General features: G+C 56.9%; 1 protein-coding gene across 1 annotated transcript; it reads left to right on the forward strand.

Moving 5' to 3' along the window:
- Window positions 1–7,717: 7,717 nt before the first annotated feature.
- MEX3D (mex-3 RNA binding family member D) lies at window positions 7,718–19,820 on the forward strand. Its single transcript, XM_042794989.1, is given in 4 exon segments — window positions 7,718–8,062; window positions 8,065–8,136; window positions 8,138–8,345; window positions 17,456–19,820. Coding segments are annotated over 4 exon segments (1,782 nt in total). The 5' UTR covers window positions 7,718–7,828; the 3' UTR covers window positions 18,724–19,820.
- The last annotated feature ends 1,370 nt before the right edge of the window (window positions 19,821–21,190 follow it).

Below are 21,190 nucleotides of genomic sequence, written 5' to 3' on the forward strand. Positions count from 1 at the left end.
CCTTCAGTCCTTTAAAAAAAATTATTAATGCTTTCATTCATATGGAAGAGTTGATTGTTCAAAGTGCCAAAAAGGGGCCCAGGACTACTATCACATCCAAAGAAACTTAAATAACTTTACCTCCTTATCAAGACAGGTAAGTAAATAAGCTATTCCTTTTAAATGAGCCTGATGTCTTTCTCATGTTGCTGCAATAATGACTGGATTAGTTTGTCTTATCACAGCCTACTGCCATGGACGTGACTGATGGGCATGTAGTGGTCTGTCATCACTGAATATATCCCCAAGATGGAGAAAGCAGTTGTTACTTGAGGTATATCTTGTTAAGCAGATGATTAGTAAAGAACATATTTAAGTAATTGAGTGGAATTGGAGCAAAACTTAGCTTTTGTTAATATACAGAAATTGTTAGATGAGAACATATTAACAATGGCATTGTCCGTTGTTGTGTCTGAGATCAAGATCACCTGCTTGGAGAAGTACTAGTGAGGGGATGCTTATGAAACTGGTAATTCTCTCTGTCGATGGTAATGGCACCTTCCTCTTGCCCTCCAGTGTTATAGATGTATGTAGTATGGAGCTGCAGTGTGAATAGCCTCAGGTTTCTCCTGCACACTGTTTGACTGGTAAGCTATTTTGATTATTTTCTACTAAAACAGTAGTACCAAGCTCTGTGGATGGATAGTTGTATTGGAATAGTTTAATCCCCTCTGGAGATAATATATAAGCATAGTTTAATGGTCCTTATGCAGCTTCACTAAGGGGTAGGATCTTGTCCAGTATAGCTAAGGTTTTGCATCTCTGTAGCCAGTGTAATTTTGGATACATACTACCTGAGTTCACAAAAGCTACATTTCTTATGCTGTGTCATGCTCAGTCAGGTTTTTCTTGTTTTATCTGGAAGCAGCAGCCTGCCTAATTCTGGAGGGCACTGGTTGGAGGAGATGGGGGAAGGACTGGTTTCATTGATGCTGGTAGATAGGATGAAAACCCTTGAAATGCCATTTTACTCAGCAAATGTAACTTTTTACAAAGAGATTCCTTGTTATTTAAAACTTCTGATCTTATCTTGTGCAAAGTGTGTTGGAGCTGTTTCATTAAGATGGCTCCGTTTTTTTTCTTCGCTTTGTTTTGCAAAACTAACAAAGTTAAAGGGAAGGTAATTATCTCCCTGTTTGTGTTACCAGTGTTATTTTTACTGAATTCTAGTTGGGTGAAATTCTGTGCAATCAGTAAAAATAACAAATTTGCATGGATATTGGTACCGTCTAGATTTGGCCTGCAGAGCTTTTGTAGGTGGTTTAGCACAGGAAAACTTAGCTTGATTCACATCTGAAAATGAACTTGCTGAACTGGCTGTTGAGCAAGAAAAGGGAGGAGTTTTCTTGCTTGTAAACTGAGCACATCAGGAAGGGAAAACAGCATGAATGACATGGCCGGACTCTGGGAACGCAGGCAGTTAAACCCTGCTCCTGGAGGCTTATGGCTGTAAGTTGTTTTCTAGTCATAATATTACACCAAAAATATTTTTGAAGTCAAGATTCGTGGATAAGTGTACACTCTTGTTCCACTTCCCATGTAAAATGAACTTTCCAAATCAGAAGCATGTTTTCATCAGTAAAACACAGTTACTGTGGGAATTGAAAGCACTGTGTACAAGGCAGACTGCTGAACGAAAGCTTTTCATCACTGCTAGTTTATCAGCTACTGGTCAACATAATTTTGCTTTTTTACAGCTCTCAGAGACTGTGCTACTGCTCTTTTCTATCAAGTAAGAAAAACTTGAACATGAGTTTGAGTGAAGGCATCAAAAAAAATTACATCTATTCTGCAGCTGTCTTGTTGAAAACTAATCTTGTTATACCAAGCTGGCTGTGGTAATTTGAGGAATAGAGGGAAGTGGCAGCAAGCTATCCTGATAATTAAAAGTTTTGTTGTGTCAAATTAGTATTTGTGCCAGTCCTGTGAAAGGCACCCAGTTGCACAGCTCGAGGCTGCATCCACACATTGTTTTTTTAAAAGGCTTTAAATCCATTGATGCTGCTGTACCCTCTACAGAGCGGCAGGGCCATTCTGTCTCTAGTGTGTGCTGTGTAGCCATCCAGTAGCAATCTCTCTGGTTTCAGACTTTATCCTTCAGAACAGACAAGTTGTTCACCTGAAGCTTTCTTTCCAGGCTTATTTCTGTTGTTGGATGTTACTTCTAATCTTCTGTCCTTGAATTTCCTGACCTAATACTTATTCATCCCTGTCTAAGTTTGTCTTGGCTTCTGCTTATCAATTTCTAATTGTTCTTTTGAGACCATTATGAAATATATTCTTGCCTTTCTTCTTTCCTATTTGCCATTAAATGTTACCTCTGTGGCAGCTGTAACTCTTCTGTATGTGAGAATGTGTTTTAGCAGCTTACCCCTGTGGTAGCTCTCTGGGATGGAAGGGAACAGCGTGCTCAGCCCGGCGGCTCCTTCCAGGCTCCCCCACAGCACTTTTGCAAATGCCAGGAGGCCCTGGGACCTCAAATGCCAAGTTTTGCACGTTAAAGGAAGTGTGGCCATGTTGTCTGCACGTGCATTTCTTGCTGCCTTCTCTTGGATCTGTTCCTGGGGTCTGATTACCTACCTACACACTCAGCTCTTCCTTCTGACCCTATACCTGGTTGCTTGGGTTGTTTGTCTTTTTTTTTCCCCCCCCCCCCCCCCCAGTGCTGCTCTTTACTACTTTGCAGGAGGTAGATAAAGCAGGACATCTGAAAGGATAAGAAGTCTTTCAGCTGTTTCTAGACTGATTCTCCCAGTCCTCAAAAAGAAGATAGGATAACATGTTTAAGGGGGTGAGGGCAGGAGAATGTTTGTTTAATAAAGTTTTGCAGGATTAGCTCTCCAGTCAGACAATCTTATTTATTTGGGATTACCTCCATAAGAGCAGTCTCCAAGAGTCCAGATGTCCATGCAAATTGTTGGATGATACCACTTATTCCTTAACAAATAAAAAGCATCTTCTTATCTGTTCTCACTCTGAACAGAAATTTCTGTGTATGCTGGAACTGCTTCATAACAGACTTCTCGTTGTGGTTGGTCGAGGTTCCCAGTGTTGCATGTTTGAGCTCCCTGCCTTAAGTAAGTGTACAGATAGCCATGAGAAGGTGGTGTACTAATACTGCAGCACAGAAAATAATGTCCTGTACAGGATGTAGTGAGCTGAAAACCTGGATTTGTTCTCAGATTAGGAGGAATCAACTCTGTTCCCTTGAACTAATGAGGGAAAAGCATTACCCTTCAGTTTGACCCCATGACTAGCTGAAGTATATGTGAGAGAGAAGCGCAGAACAGCAGTTGCTAAATTATGTTTACAGTGATAGAGCCTTTATTAGAATGAGGAGAAAAAACATTCTGAACTTCAGAATGACCCGCCAAATTGCACTTGAAATTGTCAGGGTTATTGGTTAGCCGTCTGTTTTAGCGTTGATGAGTACTGATATAACACTAACTGCTAGTAATAAATAATATTTACTGAGAATGGTAAATGAATATTCATTTAATTCCTTAAATAAATCTCTTAACGTTTAGTGGATTTTTCTTACCTTTCAGAATCACAAATGGAAATAGTTTGAGGCCATACAGAACTGGAATAGTAGGGCAGTGAATGACATCTTAACTCGTTTGTCTCTAGCGGGAAGATTCAGAAACTGCTCTAGCTGTAGGAACCTGGTTTCATCTGCATATACAAATTGCACGTCATCTGATAAGTAGACCCCCAAGTTTGAGCTTTTGGAAGGAGATAAATACTAAAAAGTTATTACTTGGTTTTGTTTGTAATTTGAGTCCAGTTCTATGTCCTGGATTAGCCTATCAAGCACATTTTATGAAAGCTGTAGAACTTTTCATGCTTTTGTCTCATCTGCAATTAATTCTTAGTTTTCCATCGAGTGGCTGCTCCACAACTTCTCAGAAGTCATTGCCTGAAAGCTAATGCATGAAAAAGAGAGGTTTGCTGATGGCTTCCCCCAAAGTGCCTTTTTTATGTGCTGATACAGTAAGGAAATGTGTTAAGATAACATTGTGCTGGTGATATTAAGAGGTAACAGAAGAAAGACTGCTTGGGCTTTTGGTGCCGAGAGGATCACAGTTGTCCATGTTCAGAGTTATATAACAGTTGGTCAGTTGTAGCATGTGCCTCTAATACAGTTTTTGCATGTCATGTTGACATTGAGCCTCATCACCTTGAGCCATCTCCATATGTTGTTCCCTCAGTCAGCTACTTTGTGAGATGATTGATCTCAGACTTAGGTCATTTTTCAAGTTACAGATCTTGTCAATCTGTCTGGCTCCACCTACATGCAGTGATTCAGCTCCTGATGTGCTGAAATATTCCCTTAAGCCTTCCCACACACAAGTAAGGACTTTTTTTATAATTCTTCTCCAAGCTGCACCACCTCTTCTGCACTGTGCTCAGCGCCTGTATTTTTTGCACGATGTTTGCATGTGCTTGAGAAACAGTGCAGTGATCTCCCAAAGAGTGAGAGGAGCAACTACGATAGTTCTTTAAAAGTATTCTTTTTTTTTTCCCCCTAAACTTTGGAGCCCATTTATAGCATTTGGCTAACATGCTCTGATTTAGGCAAATGGACAACACAGGTTTTTAGGTTTGTTGGGAGCTGGTGTTTCCCTTCTTACCACCTCCCCCCTCCCCCCGATGTGTTCAGTAATCCCCTCTTTACGGGTTGGTCTACAAAAGGATGATCTTTAGAGCAGAATAAATATTCTGGCTATGATGATGTAACTTCTGCCTTTGCACACTTGACCTGGAATAAGAGTAGCTGTTGCAGAATTGTACTTGGGGGAGTTAGGCTCGCATAGCTGTGGTGGTACTAATTACTCTGCTGTAGTTATACTGCTCTGTTTCCCCATATAGAAAAGAGCTTAATGAGCTGTTACACCTCTGCTTTGCTTTAGTACAGTGTTCGTTAATTCCCTGCACGCACACAGGGGATTTTATTGGTCATTTTGGGGGACATATTTGTTGTGTGATGGTCAGAGACCGAATGATTATAGCGAGCACAAAGAGGCAGCAGAAGCAATTGTAGATGAGCCCTGATAGGAAATGGGGAAACGACCCAGAGGGATGGGCTTGGAAGCAGCAAGCAAGCGCCTTCTCCCTTCTCTTGTGTTCAGGGAAGTTGGATCTTCTGTATGGTTGTGTTTTGGTAAAGAAACAGTTGTGCTAGAGAAATTCTCTAATTTTTATAATCCATTTTCTCTGTTAGTGGAAAACACAAGTCTCTTAAAGGCCTGCTAATTACTCAGGTTAAAAAAGACAAAGGCAACTTGGTGTCATGAGTGAAATTAAGAATCTAAGAAGAAAGTGTGAGCTAGATCTGCTGAAAATGGAACAGATCACAGGCATAACATCTACAAATCAGGTTTGCCAAAAGCACTTAAAATAACAACTGGCAGTTTCTCTAGGTGTTGTTGGGCTTGACGTAGTAATTTCTCAAACGGACTGAGAGAGTACAGAGTAGGCAAAAATGGCAGCGTTTGGAGGCAGCGTTGGGGTTCCTGAGGTGAGTTTGAAAGCCCATGTACAGCGCTTCTCACGGGGCTTGAGGGATGGTGATGTGGTGGCCTGAGGTGGAAAGGAGTGTGTCAGTCCGTGTTGGAGTTGCAGCCAGGGCGTAAGGATCCATTCACACGGGTTCAGATACGGGTGCAGTCTTCTGTGTCGGTGCAGGCTGCCCAGAGAACTTAGCAGAGACATAGCGCTGGTCATTAATGAGTTTTCTACATTTTCTGGAAATGGGAGCAGCTCAGAAGGGGAGGGGTTGTACTCTTCTGCCTCAAGGAATGAAAACCCCACTATTTTTAGTAGTTTAGTGGGGTGCTTCAACTTACAAGGTTAAATATTTGGGGAAGTGAGAGCGAGATGTCTCACAGACAGCTTGGGTGGGTCAAATCTGCTGGTTTTGCCCTATCTGTCCCTGGAGGAGAAGCTTCAGCTTGCGGTAGGTGCGAGCTCTGTAACACACCTGGAGCCTGCCAGCTCTGAACAGCTCGTGGCACGGGGAAGGCGAGACTGAAGTGGGAGGATTCCCAGAGCTGCGCTGGTGCCGATGTGTCTGTGTGAGCACCACGGAGCCCGGATGGATACGGACGGGCCTCCGTCAAACTGAGCTGTCAACGCTTTGGGGGAAAACCAGAAGTTGCTACAGTTCTCCTCTGCAGCAGCGATTCAGAAAGAGCTGGTGGGAGCTCACTGCCAAGACCTCTGAAGATAAAACAGGAAGAGAAGCAGCTTGTTACCTGTTTTCAGGAAACTTTTTAGCAGCTGGAAGATATTAGGATTAATTGGCGGGTAGGAGAAATGGAAAGGAGTAAGGAGGTGGTTCCTGGTGGCTTTTGGAGCTGGAGAGATCTCATAGAAGTTTAAGGTGACCCATTCAGAGTATTGGAAGGTGAAAGTTCTTCCCCGTAGGAGAGTCACCAGCTGAAGGGCAAAACTTAGAAGCACCAGGACAGACCACGTAGCTTGTGTGTTTGGGCCTCAGGCCAGCAGCACTTGATGTCTCCCAGGATCTGTGAAACGTGAACAGGGAGTGGGCACTTTGAAATGGGGGTTCCTGGACCCAGACACCGATGGTTCTTGTAAGAACCCCAAAAACCCCAAGCGGAATGGTTGAATTAATCCCAAAGACGGCGTTTGGGAAAGACAGTTATGTGAAAGTGGAGAAAATGAAGCTTGAGAATAGGACCTGTGGAATTTGAGTATCGGGGCATTAGAGGTAGTGGGTAAGCTGATAATTGGTCTCGATATTGTTGCAGTGAATTAGCGTGCGGTGCCATCGCTGCCGGGAAGGGTTTCTTCAAGCTTTTTCTGTGAAAGATCCCCGTAAACCAGTGGCCCAGGTGGAACAAACGAGTCGGAGGTAATTGTTGTGCAGTGAGCCAGCTGCCTCTGTGTGGGAGAAACTGTCCCAGCGGGGACCTGCTGGGGAGGTTTTCTGCTGGGGGAGGCTTGGGAAGGTGGTCGAGGTCCCCGGGGCCTTGGGGCATCGCAGCTGCTGCAGCGGTTGCGGCTCTGGAGCAGAACAGGCGAGCATCAACAGCAGGTCACCCTTGCCGAGTAGGAACTGGAGAACCAAAGGGGGGGGAAAAAAGGGGAGGGAAAAGACAAAGATTTTTGTGTTTTCTTAACTTTTGTAACTCGGAAGGAAATCCCGCTCGGCAGCTGAAGCGTGGCTGTGCTGTGGCTCCTCGAGAAACGGCGCGGCCCCGGCGTGCGTGGGGCGGGGGGGGGGCGCGGCCTGGGTGGGCAACACGACCCCGGGGACTGAAAGGGTTGTGGAGCGCAGCCCCCCATCCCTCCGGCACTGCGGGGGGGGGGTGGGGGGTGAAGGTGGGGGCGAACTCCCGAACACCGGCGGTCAGCAGCCCCCCGCCTCTCCGCGCTCCCTCGAGGTCGGTGCCGGTTTGAAGGCGGGACGTTGCGAGAGGAACGGCGGGGGCCCGGGGGGGCGCGTGTGTTTGTGCCCCCCCCCCCCCGCGGGACTCTCTGCCCCGTCCCGTGCCTTGACCCCCGCGTGGGGCGGGGCTCGGGCCGGTTCCCGGGGGGGGCGGAGCCGGCGCTGGCTCCGCCCCCCCTCCCCGGGGCGGGGTGTGTGTGTGTGGGGCGCATGCGCGCGGCGGGGCGCGGCCCATTGTCGGGGCGGGCTGACGTCGGGGCGGGGCGGGGGCGGCGCGGCGGGGGGCGCGCAGAGAGGCGGCGGGCACCGCCACCGCCCCGGCCCGCTGCGCTCCGGTCCCCTCCGGTCCCGGCCAGCCGCCGCTCCGCCGCCATGCCCGGCTCCATCTACCAGCCCGAGGGCGGGCAGCCCGCCCGCGGCCCGCCGCGCTGCCTGGCGCTGCTCAGCCCGCCGCCGCCCGCCGGCCAGGAGCCGCCGCCGGAGCCCGAGCGGGAGCGGGAGGGGCCGCCGCCGCCGCCGCCGCCGGCGCAGGACGAAGCCGCCGCCCTGAGGTTCGCCCTGGACCAGCTCTCGCTGCTGGGGCTGGAGGAGGCGGGCGAGCGCGGGCTGCGGGCGGCGGAGGCGGGCGGCGCGGGGCCGGAGGAGCCGGAGGCGGCGGGGCCGGGCGGCCTGCGGGAGCGCGGCGGCGGCGGCGGAGGGTCCCCCCCGGCCGCCGGCGCCGCCTCCCCCCCGGCCGCCTTCGGGAACTTCGCCCCGCACCTGGCGCCGCCCGCCGCGCTGCTGGCCGAGCCGCTGGGCGCGCTGGGGAGCAGGAAGAAGAGCGTGAACATGACCGAGTGCGTGCCCGTGCCCAGCTCCGAGCACGTCGCCGAGATCGTGGGCCGGCAAGGTAAACCCACCCCCCCGCCCCACTCCCGACCCGCGGGGGGAGGACGGGACACGCGGGGACACCCGCCCCCCCCCCGCTTTGTCCGCCCCGGGGCTGCGGCGCCGCCTCCCGCGGGATGCGCCGGCCCGGCCCGGCCCCGCTTTTATTTGGGTCAGTTTTGGGGCTTTGTCTCCGTGCCCGGCAGCGCGGAGGCGGAAACTTAACGGCGACAAATCCCGCGGCCCTGAAACTCCTCCCGCGGACGCGCCTTCGCCGTGGGTTTCGGGAGCGAGCTGCTCCTCTTTGTGCCTTTCCCCAACGCGCCGCCTGGAAATATTAATTAAACTATATAGGCCAGCAAAACGGCACGGGGGGGATAAACACCTCGTGCACACAGAAAGTTCCCGGGTGCCACGCGAGTCCGTGGGAGCTGCCAGGACACGAAGTGCAGGCGAAAGCTCTGATTTTATTGTAGTTGAGTGCCCCTTTCCCCGCCCCCCCCTCCCCTCCAGCTCGGTGTCTCGGACTCGGTGTGTCAATGATACTCGGTATCTCATACTTCGTATACAAACGATAATTAATCCGCTCGTTTATTAGGTGGATGAAGCTCGGCAGCGGAGGGGCGTGAAGCCCCACTCGCACTCAGCTGTCACAAAAGGACGCCCGGGCACGCCTCAGCCCCAGCCCTCTCCCTGGGTGGGTGTGCCTGGCTTGGGCTTTGTCTCGAGGAAATCTGAAATAGCCCTTTACCAAAGTTTCACCTTTAAAAAAAAAAAAAAAAAAGACCCCAGAGAGGAGGAGGATTTAAGATAAAAATAATAATAATAATAATAATAAAAAAAAAAAAAAGGAAGGGAGCTGCTGCCTGCAGGAATCCCAGCGGCGATGGGCAGTTCGACTCGTGGGGAACCTGACCTCCGGGGTGTTTTTGCCACGCAGGGCTCTGGCACCCCAGCCTTGTCCTTGCTCCCGGCTCTTCCCCAGCCAGGGGGCTGCGGGGTGAGGGGCCGGGGGGGCATTTTTTTCCTGGGGGGAAGTGGGGAGCTGGGCAGCCTCATTGTTCTCTTTGTTAGCCAGAGCCATGCTGTGATGAGCGCGGTGACATCATGCTCTGCGCTTCCCATTGGCCTGCGCTGCCTCCCAGCCGGCCCCGCTTCCCGGCCTCCCAACTTTCCGCGCACCCCTCGCCGGTCCCACCGCCCCGGCCGCGGGGTCCCCCCCCCGGCCGCGGGGTCCCCCCGGGCCGCAGAGCCCAGCCGAGCAGCGTGGCAAAGCCCCGCTACCTTGCCGGAGGAGAGGAGCGCGGTGCCGCACCCTGCTCGGCAGGATCCTGCTTCTCCCTGGGCTGGATGGGGACCTGGATTTGGTGGCCTCGCCGGCGGGCTCTGCAAAACCCCAGGATTTGGCATCTCGAAAGCAAACCCACGCCGGGGTCAGGCCTTCACTGGAAACTGCGAGTTCAAGGAGGTCGGAGGAACAGCCGCTTCTGGGCCGGCCGGCGAGCTGTCGGTTGGCACCCGTTCTCGCCACAGCTGGGGTTGGGTGTTTTGGCTGTTTGGAGGCTCCCGTGCTGCCCCTCCGGCACCCCGATGAGTTAAATGTGCACCTGGGTGCCTGCCCCAAACACCTCGTGCAGAGTTTGGGTGCTCGCTAAGCTCCGTGGGCTCGTGGGGCTCCTGGAAAAGAGCTGCAAAAGAAATTATTATACCAGCTTGAGGAGGGGGTGTTGAGGGGGCCCCGTGCTCTGCCGATGGGCTCAGAGGGGACCTGGGGCCAGTGATGGGCTGGAGCTACCTGCTGCTGCCCCAGCCCGCGGGCAGGAACAGTGATGCCTGGGGGTTTCCCCCGTGGGTTTCCTGCCCCTCTCCTGGCTTCTTGTTTTTCTGCAGCGTCCAGCCTGTTCGGACGCCGTGCCGTGGCTCTGTTGTGCTGGGTTTTTGGCATGAAGAGGGGGGGCTCGGCATTTGGCACCCCCGGCTCTTGCTGGCTGGGGGGGGGGGGGGGGGGGGGTGTGGTTGGGCAGCAGCCGAAGGGACAGGGCTGTCAGCAGAGCATCTTTGTGCTCTGGCTGCTCTCCGGGGCCACGGGCAGCTGTTTTAAATCAGGGATGTGCGAGGCTGGCGCAGCCTGAGCAGGGGCGATACCGAGGTCGTCCGCAGCTGCCTGCCTCGCCGGGTAACGAGCAGAGCCCTTCTCGCTCGCCTCATCCTCCTGCCCCCGTGCTGGCTCCCTGGTCCCCCCCCCCGGTGCGAGTCCCCCTCCCTCGCTCTTCGGTAGCCCCGTGGCAGCGTGAAGCCGAGCCTCGGGGTGCTCCGTCAGACCTGGCCGTCGTTCCAGCGGCGAGATGCGCTGCTGGTGACGCTGCGGGGCTCGGCCGGGCTCCCTCGGGCGGTGTCCCGGCCGCTCTTGTCTTCCCTGCACCACCCAGCCCTGGATCCCGGCTGGGGATCGGGCGCTTGCGGTGCCACTGCACTCGGAACGTGGGAATGGATGAAGACGTGGCTCTTCGGGGGCCCTGGAAGGGCCTTGAGTTGGGGCAAGGCTGCGTTTCTCTCCCCTGCACGCCGTGTGCCGAGGAGCAGCTCTCGGGGCGCTCTGGGACCGGTCCTGCTGTCCCCAGAGCCCGGCAGCCCCGTGCTGCCAGCGGGGTGAGTAGGGACGTGGCTGGGAGGTCCCGGCAGCTGGGGCAGCGCTTTGCCTGTCAGACCACTGCACGGCTGTCCTACGTGGGCTGAGGTGGGACGAAGGCTGTCAGATGCGATTTCTCCTACTTCTCCTTTTTCTTTAATTTCTCTCCTCCAGATCCACTAATTTAACCCTTTCCAGAAGGGAGCAGCAGCAGCTCAGCAGGTAAATCTTTGTCGTGTAAAGCAAATCTGTGGGTTTTTTTGACTGAGCTGGAGAGGCGGTTGCTGTGACCCAGCCTCGGTGGTGGTGCGGAGCGGTGTCTGCCAGCCGGGATCTGCGGCTTTTCCCCTCCCTGCCCACATGGCTACCGAAAGGCAGCGTGGCCTGGCGGGGTGGCATGGCTGTGCCATTGTGTGCGAGCCCGTTCGTGACTTCTGCCGTGGGGAGGGACTGTCTCCAAAAAGTGCTGTGGCCGTTGATTGCAGCGGTGTGGGCCGATCTTGCTAACCAGCGAAAAGAGCAGTGCTGATAACGGAAATCACTGGGGAAAAGGGAGATGGGGTGCGTGGGGGGGGCTGGGTGTTAGAGTTGCCCTGGCTCTTGCACGTCGGCACCGGCACCGTGCTGGCGTTGCTCCCTGGTGTCTCAGCTTTGGAGGTGCGTTTCCAGCAGCTTCTGCCCCAACAAGGCCAAGAAGGTGACGGGCGGCCGGTGTAGCCAAGAGCCCTGGGCTCTACTCCCCCCCTCCCGTGCCACGTGCCTCTCGTGGGACAGAGCCAGCCCCGGCTCCTCTTCCTGGGCTCCACTTCCCCATCTGCGACATGCAGGGGCTGTTCGCAGCTTTGCAAAGGATTTGGGAAAGTTGCTGTTTATAGAAGATGCTGGGATGCTCAAAGGGGAGATCCAGGGAAGGATGAAATACGGCACCTCCCCTCCCTGCCAGAGCGTGGCGGGTGTTTTAGTGCTTGGAGGATGCACAGGGAGACCACAGGCCTCTGTTCCCCGGCCGGCTCGAGCATCTCTAAACTTGCAGAGGATTGCTGGGGCTGCGATGAATCCTCTCGTATTTCTGGACCCTGGGCTGCTGCTCTCTGCTGTCCTCTGCCCATCATGCCACGTCCTCTGAGGCTGGCCTGGCTGCCTCCTTCCACCGCTCTGGGTCGTAGCAGAGCCAGAAACTCCTGAAGTCGGTCGCGCAGATTGATCTGATCACTGAAGTATCTGCCTGCGCATCTTGGCTCTGGCACTGGCTTCCTCCTCTCTGGCCCGAGGCGAGGAGCCCAGCCTCCCTGCCTCGCTTTTCCCAGTGTCTGGAGAAGAAACAAAGGTGTGATGGTGCCTGCTTCCCGCAGCGTGGTTGCAAGGATGAATTAATTACTGTTTTCAGAGAGGTGGGAAGAAGCGCTCAGCAGGAGGGGAGGTGAGATGTGATGGAGGTGCAACGTGTTCTCCACACCTGGCCCCAGTCCTGGTGCACCCTGTGCCATTCCCTTGTAATAAAGGGGCCTGGGAGCACTGGGACGCTGGATCTGAGACCAGGAGGTGCTGGAAGGACGTTGTCTTTCTGCAGCGGGTGGCATGCTCCAGAGGGCTGGCTGCAAGGCATCGCCTGGCTCCTGGGCTGTGGACCCTCTGATGAACACAGTCCTTCTGGCTGGTGCCATCAGAGGGTCCGCCAGAAAAGCTCTGTTGGTCCTTTCTTGGGTTTTCATAGCTCAGAGCTTGTCGCTGCAAGCGCCGAGCTCCTTGGGCAAACGGAGACGTGGCCTGGCCAAGGGGGTCAGCTGGCTGTGTCCGTATGTGGGGGAGGCCACCGTATGTCAAAGCAAGGTGCTGGCCAGGCCGTGCTGGGGATCGGCGAGTGGCTGAGCTGCGTTGGGTCTCTTATCTCTTGCCTGGGTAACAGCAGGAGCGCAGAGGGTGGAGAGGCACTTTCCAGCCCACGCTGTACTGGTTTCCCTGGGCTCTTGTGGTAGTTGCAGCCAGGATCCAACTGGGGCTCCTGACGGAGGGTGGAGTCCCCTTTGGTGGTGCGGAGCAGCTGCCTTTCCTGGGGTACCACCTGCATCACGGCGTCATCCCAGGGAGAACCCCCCTGGGATTGTTTCTTGTCTGAAACAGGCGATTTCCGAGCGCGAGGGCGGGTGGGACGGGTCCGGCCGGGGCACCGCGGCTCCGTGGGGCAGCTTTGCAGGGTGGGCTGGGAGGAGGGGAAGGGTCTGGAGGTGGGAGGGTTTGAGAGGAGCATCCAGCTCGCACCCCCCCAGCGGCGCAGTCCCTTGCGGGCAGAGCTGGGTGGTGACGCTCGGGGCTCTGACTCCGTGGGGTTGTGTGTGCTCGAGACCCCCCAGAATGGGGGCGTTGGCTTGCAACCGAGCATGGCCCCGCGTCGTCCTGATGGGTTGGGGCCCGCAGGGACTGGCAGCTCTGCCAAAGAGCCACTGCCTGGGCTCTGGTGAAACTTCTTGAGGCTGCAGCTCACCTGGGTCTGCCACCCCTCTCCATCCCCCCCCCACTGGTTTTGGGGGGGTGTTTTCTTTCGCATCTGAAAAGTGCTTTTAAAGCCACCGTGTTTATAGACTTGTAGCAAAGCCTGGCACCTTGTTTTCCTCCTCTCTCATCGTTAATGCTGCACACTGACCCTTGGCAAGGTAAAACGTGAGAATGCTAGCTGCTGCCACTTGGTTAAGGTGCCTGAGCCGGGGTGAGGGTGTGCCTGTGCTGGTCCTCTCCACGGCCCCGTTCCGGCGGGGTTGTGCTGCGCCGGCTTCAGAGGGATGCAGCCACCCGGGATGGTGTTGTCACAGTGTGCTTGGGCAGGGGCTTGTGGAGGCTGGTCTCAAGTATCTCCTGCTGGTGTGGATCGTTCCCCCAGGTGCAGGTTAAACAGCCTGTGTCGCGTGGTTCAGGTACACCTGGCTCTTGGAGGAGGTTGGGGGGGGGGTTTGGCCACAGCATCTCCCTGAGCGTGGGCAGGAGCAGCCTCGGCTCTGTCACCTCTCCGGGGTGCAGATGTGATGGAGGACAGGGATCATACTGCTGCCAGGTTGTGCCTCTTCACCAGTTCCTGGTGTTGCAGACCTGTAACTCTCTGCGCCGTGTGGGTTTAAAGCGCTTTTCCAAATCCCAGCCCCGGGGAGACTGCCCGCCCTCCCCAGTCAGGGCTTTCAGGGCTTGCTGCCTGGGAGTCCCTGCCGCTGAGGGGTGGCTTAGGGGGGAGTTTGGGGTTGGGGGGCAGCGGCAGGACAGGTTGGTCGCCGGGTGGTGCTGTCCTGGCTCTGCTCCCACCACGTCCGGGAGCGCTCGCCAGTGTGTCGCGGTGACGGGGGCCGCGAGCGCGGTTCCGGCTGGGGGTGCCAGCACGTGGCCTTGGGCAAGCGGCTCCCCCGGCTCACGCCTCCGTTTTTTGCAGTGGTTCCTTGTGGGGCTCTGCGGGCGGGCAGGGAGGCGAGCCGGCACCCCCGCTGCCCCAGACCTGTCGCCATCCTCCTCCTCCACGCCAGGATTCGAAAAACCAGCTCCAAGCCGTGGTGCGTTTTGCTGTGCCGCGGGTGGCCCCGTCACAGTGCGGACACGGCGGCCCCGGCAGCCGGGGGTCGTGTGCGTTTTTCCTGCCCTGCTTGTTCGGGGAGGGTGGCGCTGGCCAAGCAAGGCACCCCTTAGATTTTTAGCCCCAGTTTCTGGCATTGACCCTAGAGAGGGCTCACCAGGAGCAGCCGGATAAACTCTTCCTCCATTTTGTGCTGCTGTAGCATCGGTTCGGTCTCACCAGTGCGGTGGAGTGGGGCGAGGAAGAGCCTTGCTCTGCCGTGCTCCCTGTGGGACGTGGCTCCCAAGCAGCTCCTGTTTGCAGCTCCTGGCAGCTGCCGATACCTTTGGATCTTGAAATTGCCTCTCCCCGCTGCGAAGGGTGAAATTCGGACCTTGGGTCTGAGACTGGTGTTGGCGGGTGGCTTCCAGCCCAGCTGGCCTTGCCCGCTGCCACCATGCTCATCCCGGTTTGCCAAGCAGTGGAACAACGGGAGAGTTTACAGCAGGTGCCAGAATAAATCAGGGAGGGATATATGGGAGTAGCGGGCACCCTGTGCCAGGCAGCCTCGCAGAAGCTAGCAGATGCTTAAAAAAACGTCACCTTTGGTGGCTGGTTCTGCTCTGCCCCAGTGACCGGGCTGTTGCTTTCCCCACCATATGCCTCCAGCCATAAATACACCTTCCAGTTGTTGTCCTAAATTGGGAAAAGCCTGGACAAACCCTTCTCCACCCACATTCCTCCTCCACACGTCCCCCACAGCCGCTCAGCAGCTTCCCTGGCTCCGAGCAGTGGGGCAGCGCTGTGCAGTCCCCAGCCCAGGCTCTGCCTGGCCGGTCACAGGGTTGAATTTGGGCTTGTGCTGCTGCCCCAGGCTGGGGGTGAATCCCTGGGGCAGTGCAAGGTGGGAGGAACATTTGTTCGATTGCAACAAGTGCTTGGAGATGGCCTTCAGATGCTTTCAGCCTGGCTTGTGCAAAATCCAGAGCGTTTTCCTCCCCCCCCCCCTCCCTTAGGAAGGAGATCTCCGCAGGTCTCCTGCCTCCCCAGCTCTCTCTGGCTGTTTATCTGCCTGCTCCCCTCCCAGACCTGCCTGTTGCCATCCCGGGACCTTTGCAGGCAGCAGGCAGGGCCCGCGCAGAGCTGCCGGCACCCCAGGGCAGCCGCTGCGAGCTGCTTTAGAGGGGTTTGGGGGGAAGTGTCCGGAGAGGCCAGCGCCGTCGCCCGTCGGCTCTGTGAGTGCAGCACTGGAAGGGTTAGTGCTGCCAAAAAGCCGGGCTGTGCCACCCAGGACAGCTGCTGCTCGCTTCTTTTGACAGTTTTTTTACTTCTTGTTACTTGGGATGCTTAATGCCCTGGTAAACGTACCCCGCTTGGGTCTCCAGGAACAGCACGGGCCCTGTTAGGGCTCGGCTCTCCAGCTGCTAACGAGTGTGGGCTGATTTGCCCGGTTGGGACAGACCTGCCTGAACATCCTGCGCCACAACACCCCCCCGGCTGAGTCCCTTCCACCTTCCAGGGCTCTCCCTTCTCCAGCCTCGCAGCTGGAAGAGCAGCCCTGCCCTTCCTCAGGGAGCATCTGGGAAGAGGAGGAGGAGGAGTGCCCCGAGCGAGCTGTTTGTGGAGGAGCCAGCCAGGCGCTTGCGGCTGCCTTGGCTGTGTCGGCGAGGAGTCGAGCTCTCCCTGCCCGTGCGTGGCTATTTATCGACGTGGAGCTGCAGCAGCAGCAGCGTTTGGGGCGGACAGGGACAGTCTCAGGGCTCTGGTCGGGCAGCGTCCGTCCCCGTGGGCTGCAGCTTTGCTTTGGGTGCCCTGGAAAGCTCGGGGAGGGGGGGGGGGTGGGGGGGGTGTCACTCGCCCTCATGTGCCGGCGCTGAGCTCCGGGTGCGGTGCCCGCGGCTCGTGTGAATTTAATTCAGAGCGTGCACCGGAGCGCAGGCAGAGCGGCTGCGATTAGCGGGGCTGGGGTTGCAGGGAGCGGCGCTGCGCTTGCGGCCCGAGGCAGCTCCTGGGCGAGAGCAGCGGTGACCCGTCCCGGGGGAGAGCGGGAGCCTTTCGTCGGCCAGGGACGCGCAGCCGGAGCCCGGCTCGCCCACGGGAGGGAAGGGGCAGGGACTTGCCCGGGGTTGTGCGAGGCGAAGGCAGAGCTGGCAGCAGAGCCCCGGTCTCCCGCGTCTCCTCCTGGGCTCTGCCTGCTGAATCATGTTCCTCGCGCGGGGGAAGCAGGTCTTTCCAGAACGGGGAGAGCCGGGGCCCTGGGAGCACCCCTGCCCCAGCCAGCGAGGGCGCAGCCTCTGCCCTGGGGTTTCCTCCCTCGGGGCCGGGCGAGGGCGGCGCGGGGCGCCTCTGCCACCTGGCCTGGGGGGACCCAGCTCCCCCCGTCGCTCTGGGGCCATCGCTGCTGCTCTTGGGGTGCAGCTGGGGCTGTTTCATGGGTTTAGCTGCGGGCTGGGAGATGTCAACAAACCTGCAGGATCCAAACAAGCCTTCTCCTTCCCTTCCGTCTTCAGTGTCTTTTTTTTTTTTTTCTTTCCCCCTTGCGCCTCCTTAAACACCTTTCGAGTAAACCCGGGTTCCCGTTCCCTCCGTGGCCCGGGAATTGCCCCCGTGGCTGCCTGCCCCGGCCCCTCTCTGCCCACACATTGTCCCGGCCCTCGGGAGCAGGGCCGTGGGCTGCATCTCACGGAGCCTCGACCCTCACCGTGGCCCAGAGGAGGTGGTGGCAGCGGGTCAGGCTGGGGCCAGGAGCCTGGTGTGTCGCAGAGGAGCCAGCGCGGTCCCCCCAAGCCGTGAGCTCCTGGGCACCTCTGAGGAGGGGGGGACCCGCTTCTCCAAGGGCGTCTGCGCTGCAGGTGCGGACCCAAAGGAACCTGCTGGTCCTGCATCTTCCCGTCCTGGGCGGGCAGGGGGTCCCCACGAGGCCTCAGCCTTGACGTGGTGTTTTTTTTTTTTCCCCCTTCTCCTCGCTCTGCAGGCTGCAAAATCAAAGCCCTACGCGCCAAGACCAACACGTACATCAAGACGCCGGTCAGGGGTGAGGAGCCCGTTTTCATCGTGACTGGGAGGAAGGAGGACGTGGAGATGGCGAAAAGGGAGATCCTCTCGGCTGCAGAGCACTTCTCCATGATCCGGGCGACGCGCAACAAAGTGAACGGGCTGACGGGAGCGATGCAGGGGCCCCCCAACCTGCCGGGACAGACCACCATCCAGGTGAGGGTCCCGTACCGTGTGGTAGGGCTGGTGGTGGGCCCCAAGGGAGCCACCATCAAGCGGATCCAGCAGCAGACGCACACTTACATCGTGACGCCCAGCCGGGACAAGGAGCCCGTCTTCGAGGTGACGGGCATGCCCGAGAACGTGGACCGGGCCCGGGAGGAGATCGAGGCGCACATCACCATGCGGACAGGCTCCTTCGTGGACGTCAATGCCGACAACGACTTCCACTCCAACGGCACCGACGTCTGCCTCGACCTGCAGGGCAGCACGGCCGGCCTGTGGGCCAAGGCCCCCCACCCTGCCCGGCGCCCCTCGGCCGCCCTCCGCAACGACAGCCTCGGCTCCCTGGGCAGCGCCTCCACCGAGTCCTACTACAGCGGGCGGGTGGCGGACGCCAGCCCCACCAGCCCCTACAGCACCAGCAGCGGCTTCACCTTCAGCGAGCCGCCGGCCCCGCTGGGCTCGGAGGAGTGCGACTTCGGCTTCGACTTCTTGGCCCTCGACCTCACGACGCCCACCACCGCCATCTGGTCGCCCTTCGAGCGCTCGGGCCACCCCTTGCAAGCCTTCAGCAGCTGCTCCTCCATCAACGGCTCGCAGAGACGCAGCAGCGGCGCGGCCACCCCGCGCCACTCGCCCACCCTCCCCGAGAGCGGCGGCGGGGCCCTGGAGCACCCGCTGGCGCGCCGCATCCAGAGCGACCCCGTCAGCACCTTGTCCTGGCTGCCCGCCCAGGGCTCGCTGTCCTCCTTCTCCAACAGCACCGGCTACTCCTCCTCCTCCTCCCTGCCGGGCAGCGTCTCCGCCGCCTCGGGCTCACCCACCGACTCCAGCAGCTCCGACGGGCACCGCAAGAGCTCCCGCGAGTGCATGGTGTGTTTCGAGAGCGAGGTGATCGCCGCCTTGGTGCCCTGCGGCCACAACCTCTTCTGCATGGAGTGCGCCATGCGCATCTGCGGCAAGGCCGAGCCCGAGTGCCCCGCCTGCCACACGCCCGCCACGCAAGCCATCCACATCTTCTCCTAGCCGGGTCCGGCTCGCCGGGGCGGCCAGCCCTCCCCTCCGCCCCCCCCCCCCCCACACACAGCTTTTTAAGGACGTAAACTGTTGAAATCAGCATTTTTATTTAATAACGGATCCGATGGGTGCACGGGGTTGGGGAGGGGGGGGGGGGATAAGGAGAGGCTGCTTGCTGGCTGGAGAGGCGGAGAGGGCAGGACGGTGGGGCGGGAGGGCGGCCGAAATACAGGGGATCGGGAGGGGTGGGGGAGAGGGGGCCGAAGACAACGAGGAAGAGGGGTGTGAAACTGCAGAGAGGAGGAAACTCCGATGTTTACAGAATAGCTTTAACTCTTCACCCGGCTGTGGCAGCTGGGAGGAGGAAGCCCAGCTGTTCTTCAACAGTCCTTCCCAAATAACAGTATTCAGTTTGCAAAGTTAAATAAACAGAAAGAAAAGGTCCGGTTGCACTTTTTATTTTAGGACACGCAAGGGTTGTCTTTTATTTTTTTAAAATCATTCTATTATTATTATAATTTTTTTGTTGTCGTTCTTTTTGTATGTAGTTATTTTTTTGGATGATTCTTGACAGTTCTATAAATATATATGTATTTTTTTTGTTGTTTTTTTGGTTTTTTGTTTTTTGTAACGCAGGTCTATCTTCTGTTTTGCCAATGTGAAAACTTCCCAAAAACGTGTGATGAGAGGTCGGGGGTCATGGTTGGAGGGGCCAGGCTGGGTGGGAGAGCTCGCGGGACAGAAGGGGCACAGTTAACACGCCATGTTGCAAAAACCAGACAGATTTCTATCTCCTTTTTATTTTGTGGTTGGTTGGTTGGTTTTTTGTTTTGGTTTTTTTTTTTTTTTTTTAGTTTTATTTTTTTATTTTTTACCTCTTTATGTATATGTAGGGAATTTATAGGAAAATATGTACTTTATTGAATAAATTTTAAAAACTAAAATATATTTTATTTTAAAAAGAAAATAACGGACCTTTAACCTTACATGGCTAAAGTACTGATTATATATTTGCTGAGCTGACTTGACGGTTATGAAAATTGTATCAAGAGTTTTATTTTTTGACTTCAAAGCCTTCTTAATAAAGACTTTTTACTATATATGAATTGACGTGCTGCCTCCAGCGTCTCACTGCCCGCAGCCCCTGGGCACCCGTTCCAGTGGCCCTGCTCTGGTTTTGGGTTGGGTCTGCCGGTGGTTTGCTCCTTGGCAGCGTTTACCCTCCGTGTGCGGGGGGCACGGACCCCCCCCCCCCCCCCCCCAAACCCGGCGGCCAAGCTGGGGCAGCCGGGGTGTAAGGCGGGAGGGGGTGAGGGGGGTGGCGCACCCCCCCGGGTGCCCCTGGCAGGGGCTCAGCCCCCGCTGGCTGCGCAGGGGCTGTCCTGGGGGCCCTCGGGAGGTGCCCTCGTCCCCTTTGGGGAGCGGGGGCTGCCTGGGCTGACAACTCGGCCGTTAAGGGGGCTCCAGGCCGGGTCCAGGGGCTGCGCAACGAGGGGGTCATTACTTTTGTCATCAGCAAATGCCTTTGCGTGTTGCCTGTTGCAGAGCCTGCTCACTCTTTTGGGGTTTTGGTTTTTTTTTTTGGGGGGCTGGAGCGCGCCGGTTTACCGAAGCTGGCACCTCTGGGATGGCTTTGGCCGTCCTGGGGGGGGGGTTTGGCAGCTCTGAGGCGACGCGGCAGGGCTGCCGAGGCTCGGCTGGGAAAAAGTGGGTGCCAGCTTGGGTGTTCAGGGCAGGAGCAGGAACCAACGGGGACATCTCCCCCCTCCTGACAGGCAGATTTGTCCCCGTCCGGGCTGGACGTCCCTGCTGTGGGTCTGGCCACCTCTTTGTCCCCACGGGTGCTCCTGCTCCCAGCAAGGCGGTGCTGCTTGCCATCCTCCGGCTCTCACCCTGCTTGGGCATCCCCCTTGTAGCTCTGTCCCCAGCTGCACCCCCCACCAGCCACCTCTGGGTGGTAACTGGTCACCCAGGCTTTGTCCCAGCCCTGCAGGGCTGGCCGGGCCACCGCAGGGACCCACAGGCAGCGGCACCCATGGGCAGGGGGGACCCATGGGTGGTGGGGAGCCACGGGCAACAGGGATCTACAGACAGCAGCACCCATGGAGAGTGACACCTACAGACTAGGGACCCACAGGCAGCGGCACCCATGGGCAGGGGGACCCACAGAGAGCGGCACCCATGGGCAGTGGGGACCCACAGGCAGTGGCACCCACAGAGAGTGGCACCCATGGGCAGTGGGGACCCACAGGCAGTGGCACCCACAGAGAGTGGCACCCATGGGCAGTGGGGACCCACAGGCAGTGGCACCCACAGAGAGTGGCACCCATGGGCAGTGGGGACCCACAGGCAGTGGCACCCACAGAGAGTGGCACCCATGGGCAGTGGGGACCCACAGGCAGCGGCACCCATGGGCAGGGGGGACCCATGGGTGGTGGGGAGCCACGGGCAACAGGGATCTACAGACAGCAGCACC

The sequence above is a fragment of the Tyto alba genome, unplaced genomic scaffold (genome assembly GCF_018691265.1).
Source record: "Tyto alba isolate M040663 unplaced genomic scaffold, T.alba_DEE_v4.0 Super-Scaffold_20000042, whole genome shotgun sequence".
Lineage (NCBI taxonomy): Eukaryota > Metazoa > Chordata > Aves > Strigiformes > Tytonidae > Tyto > Tyto alba.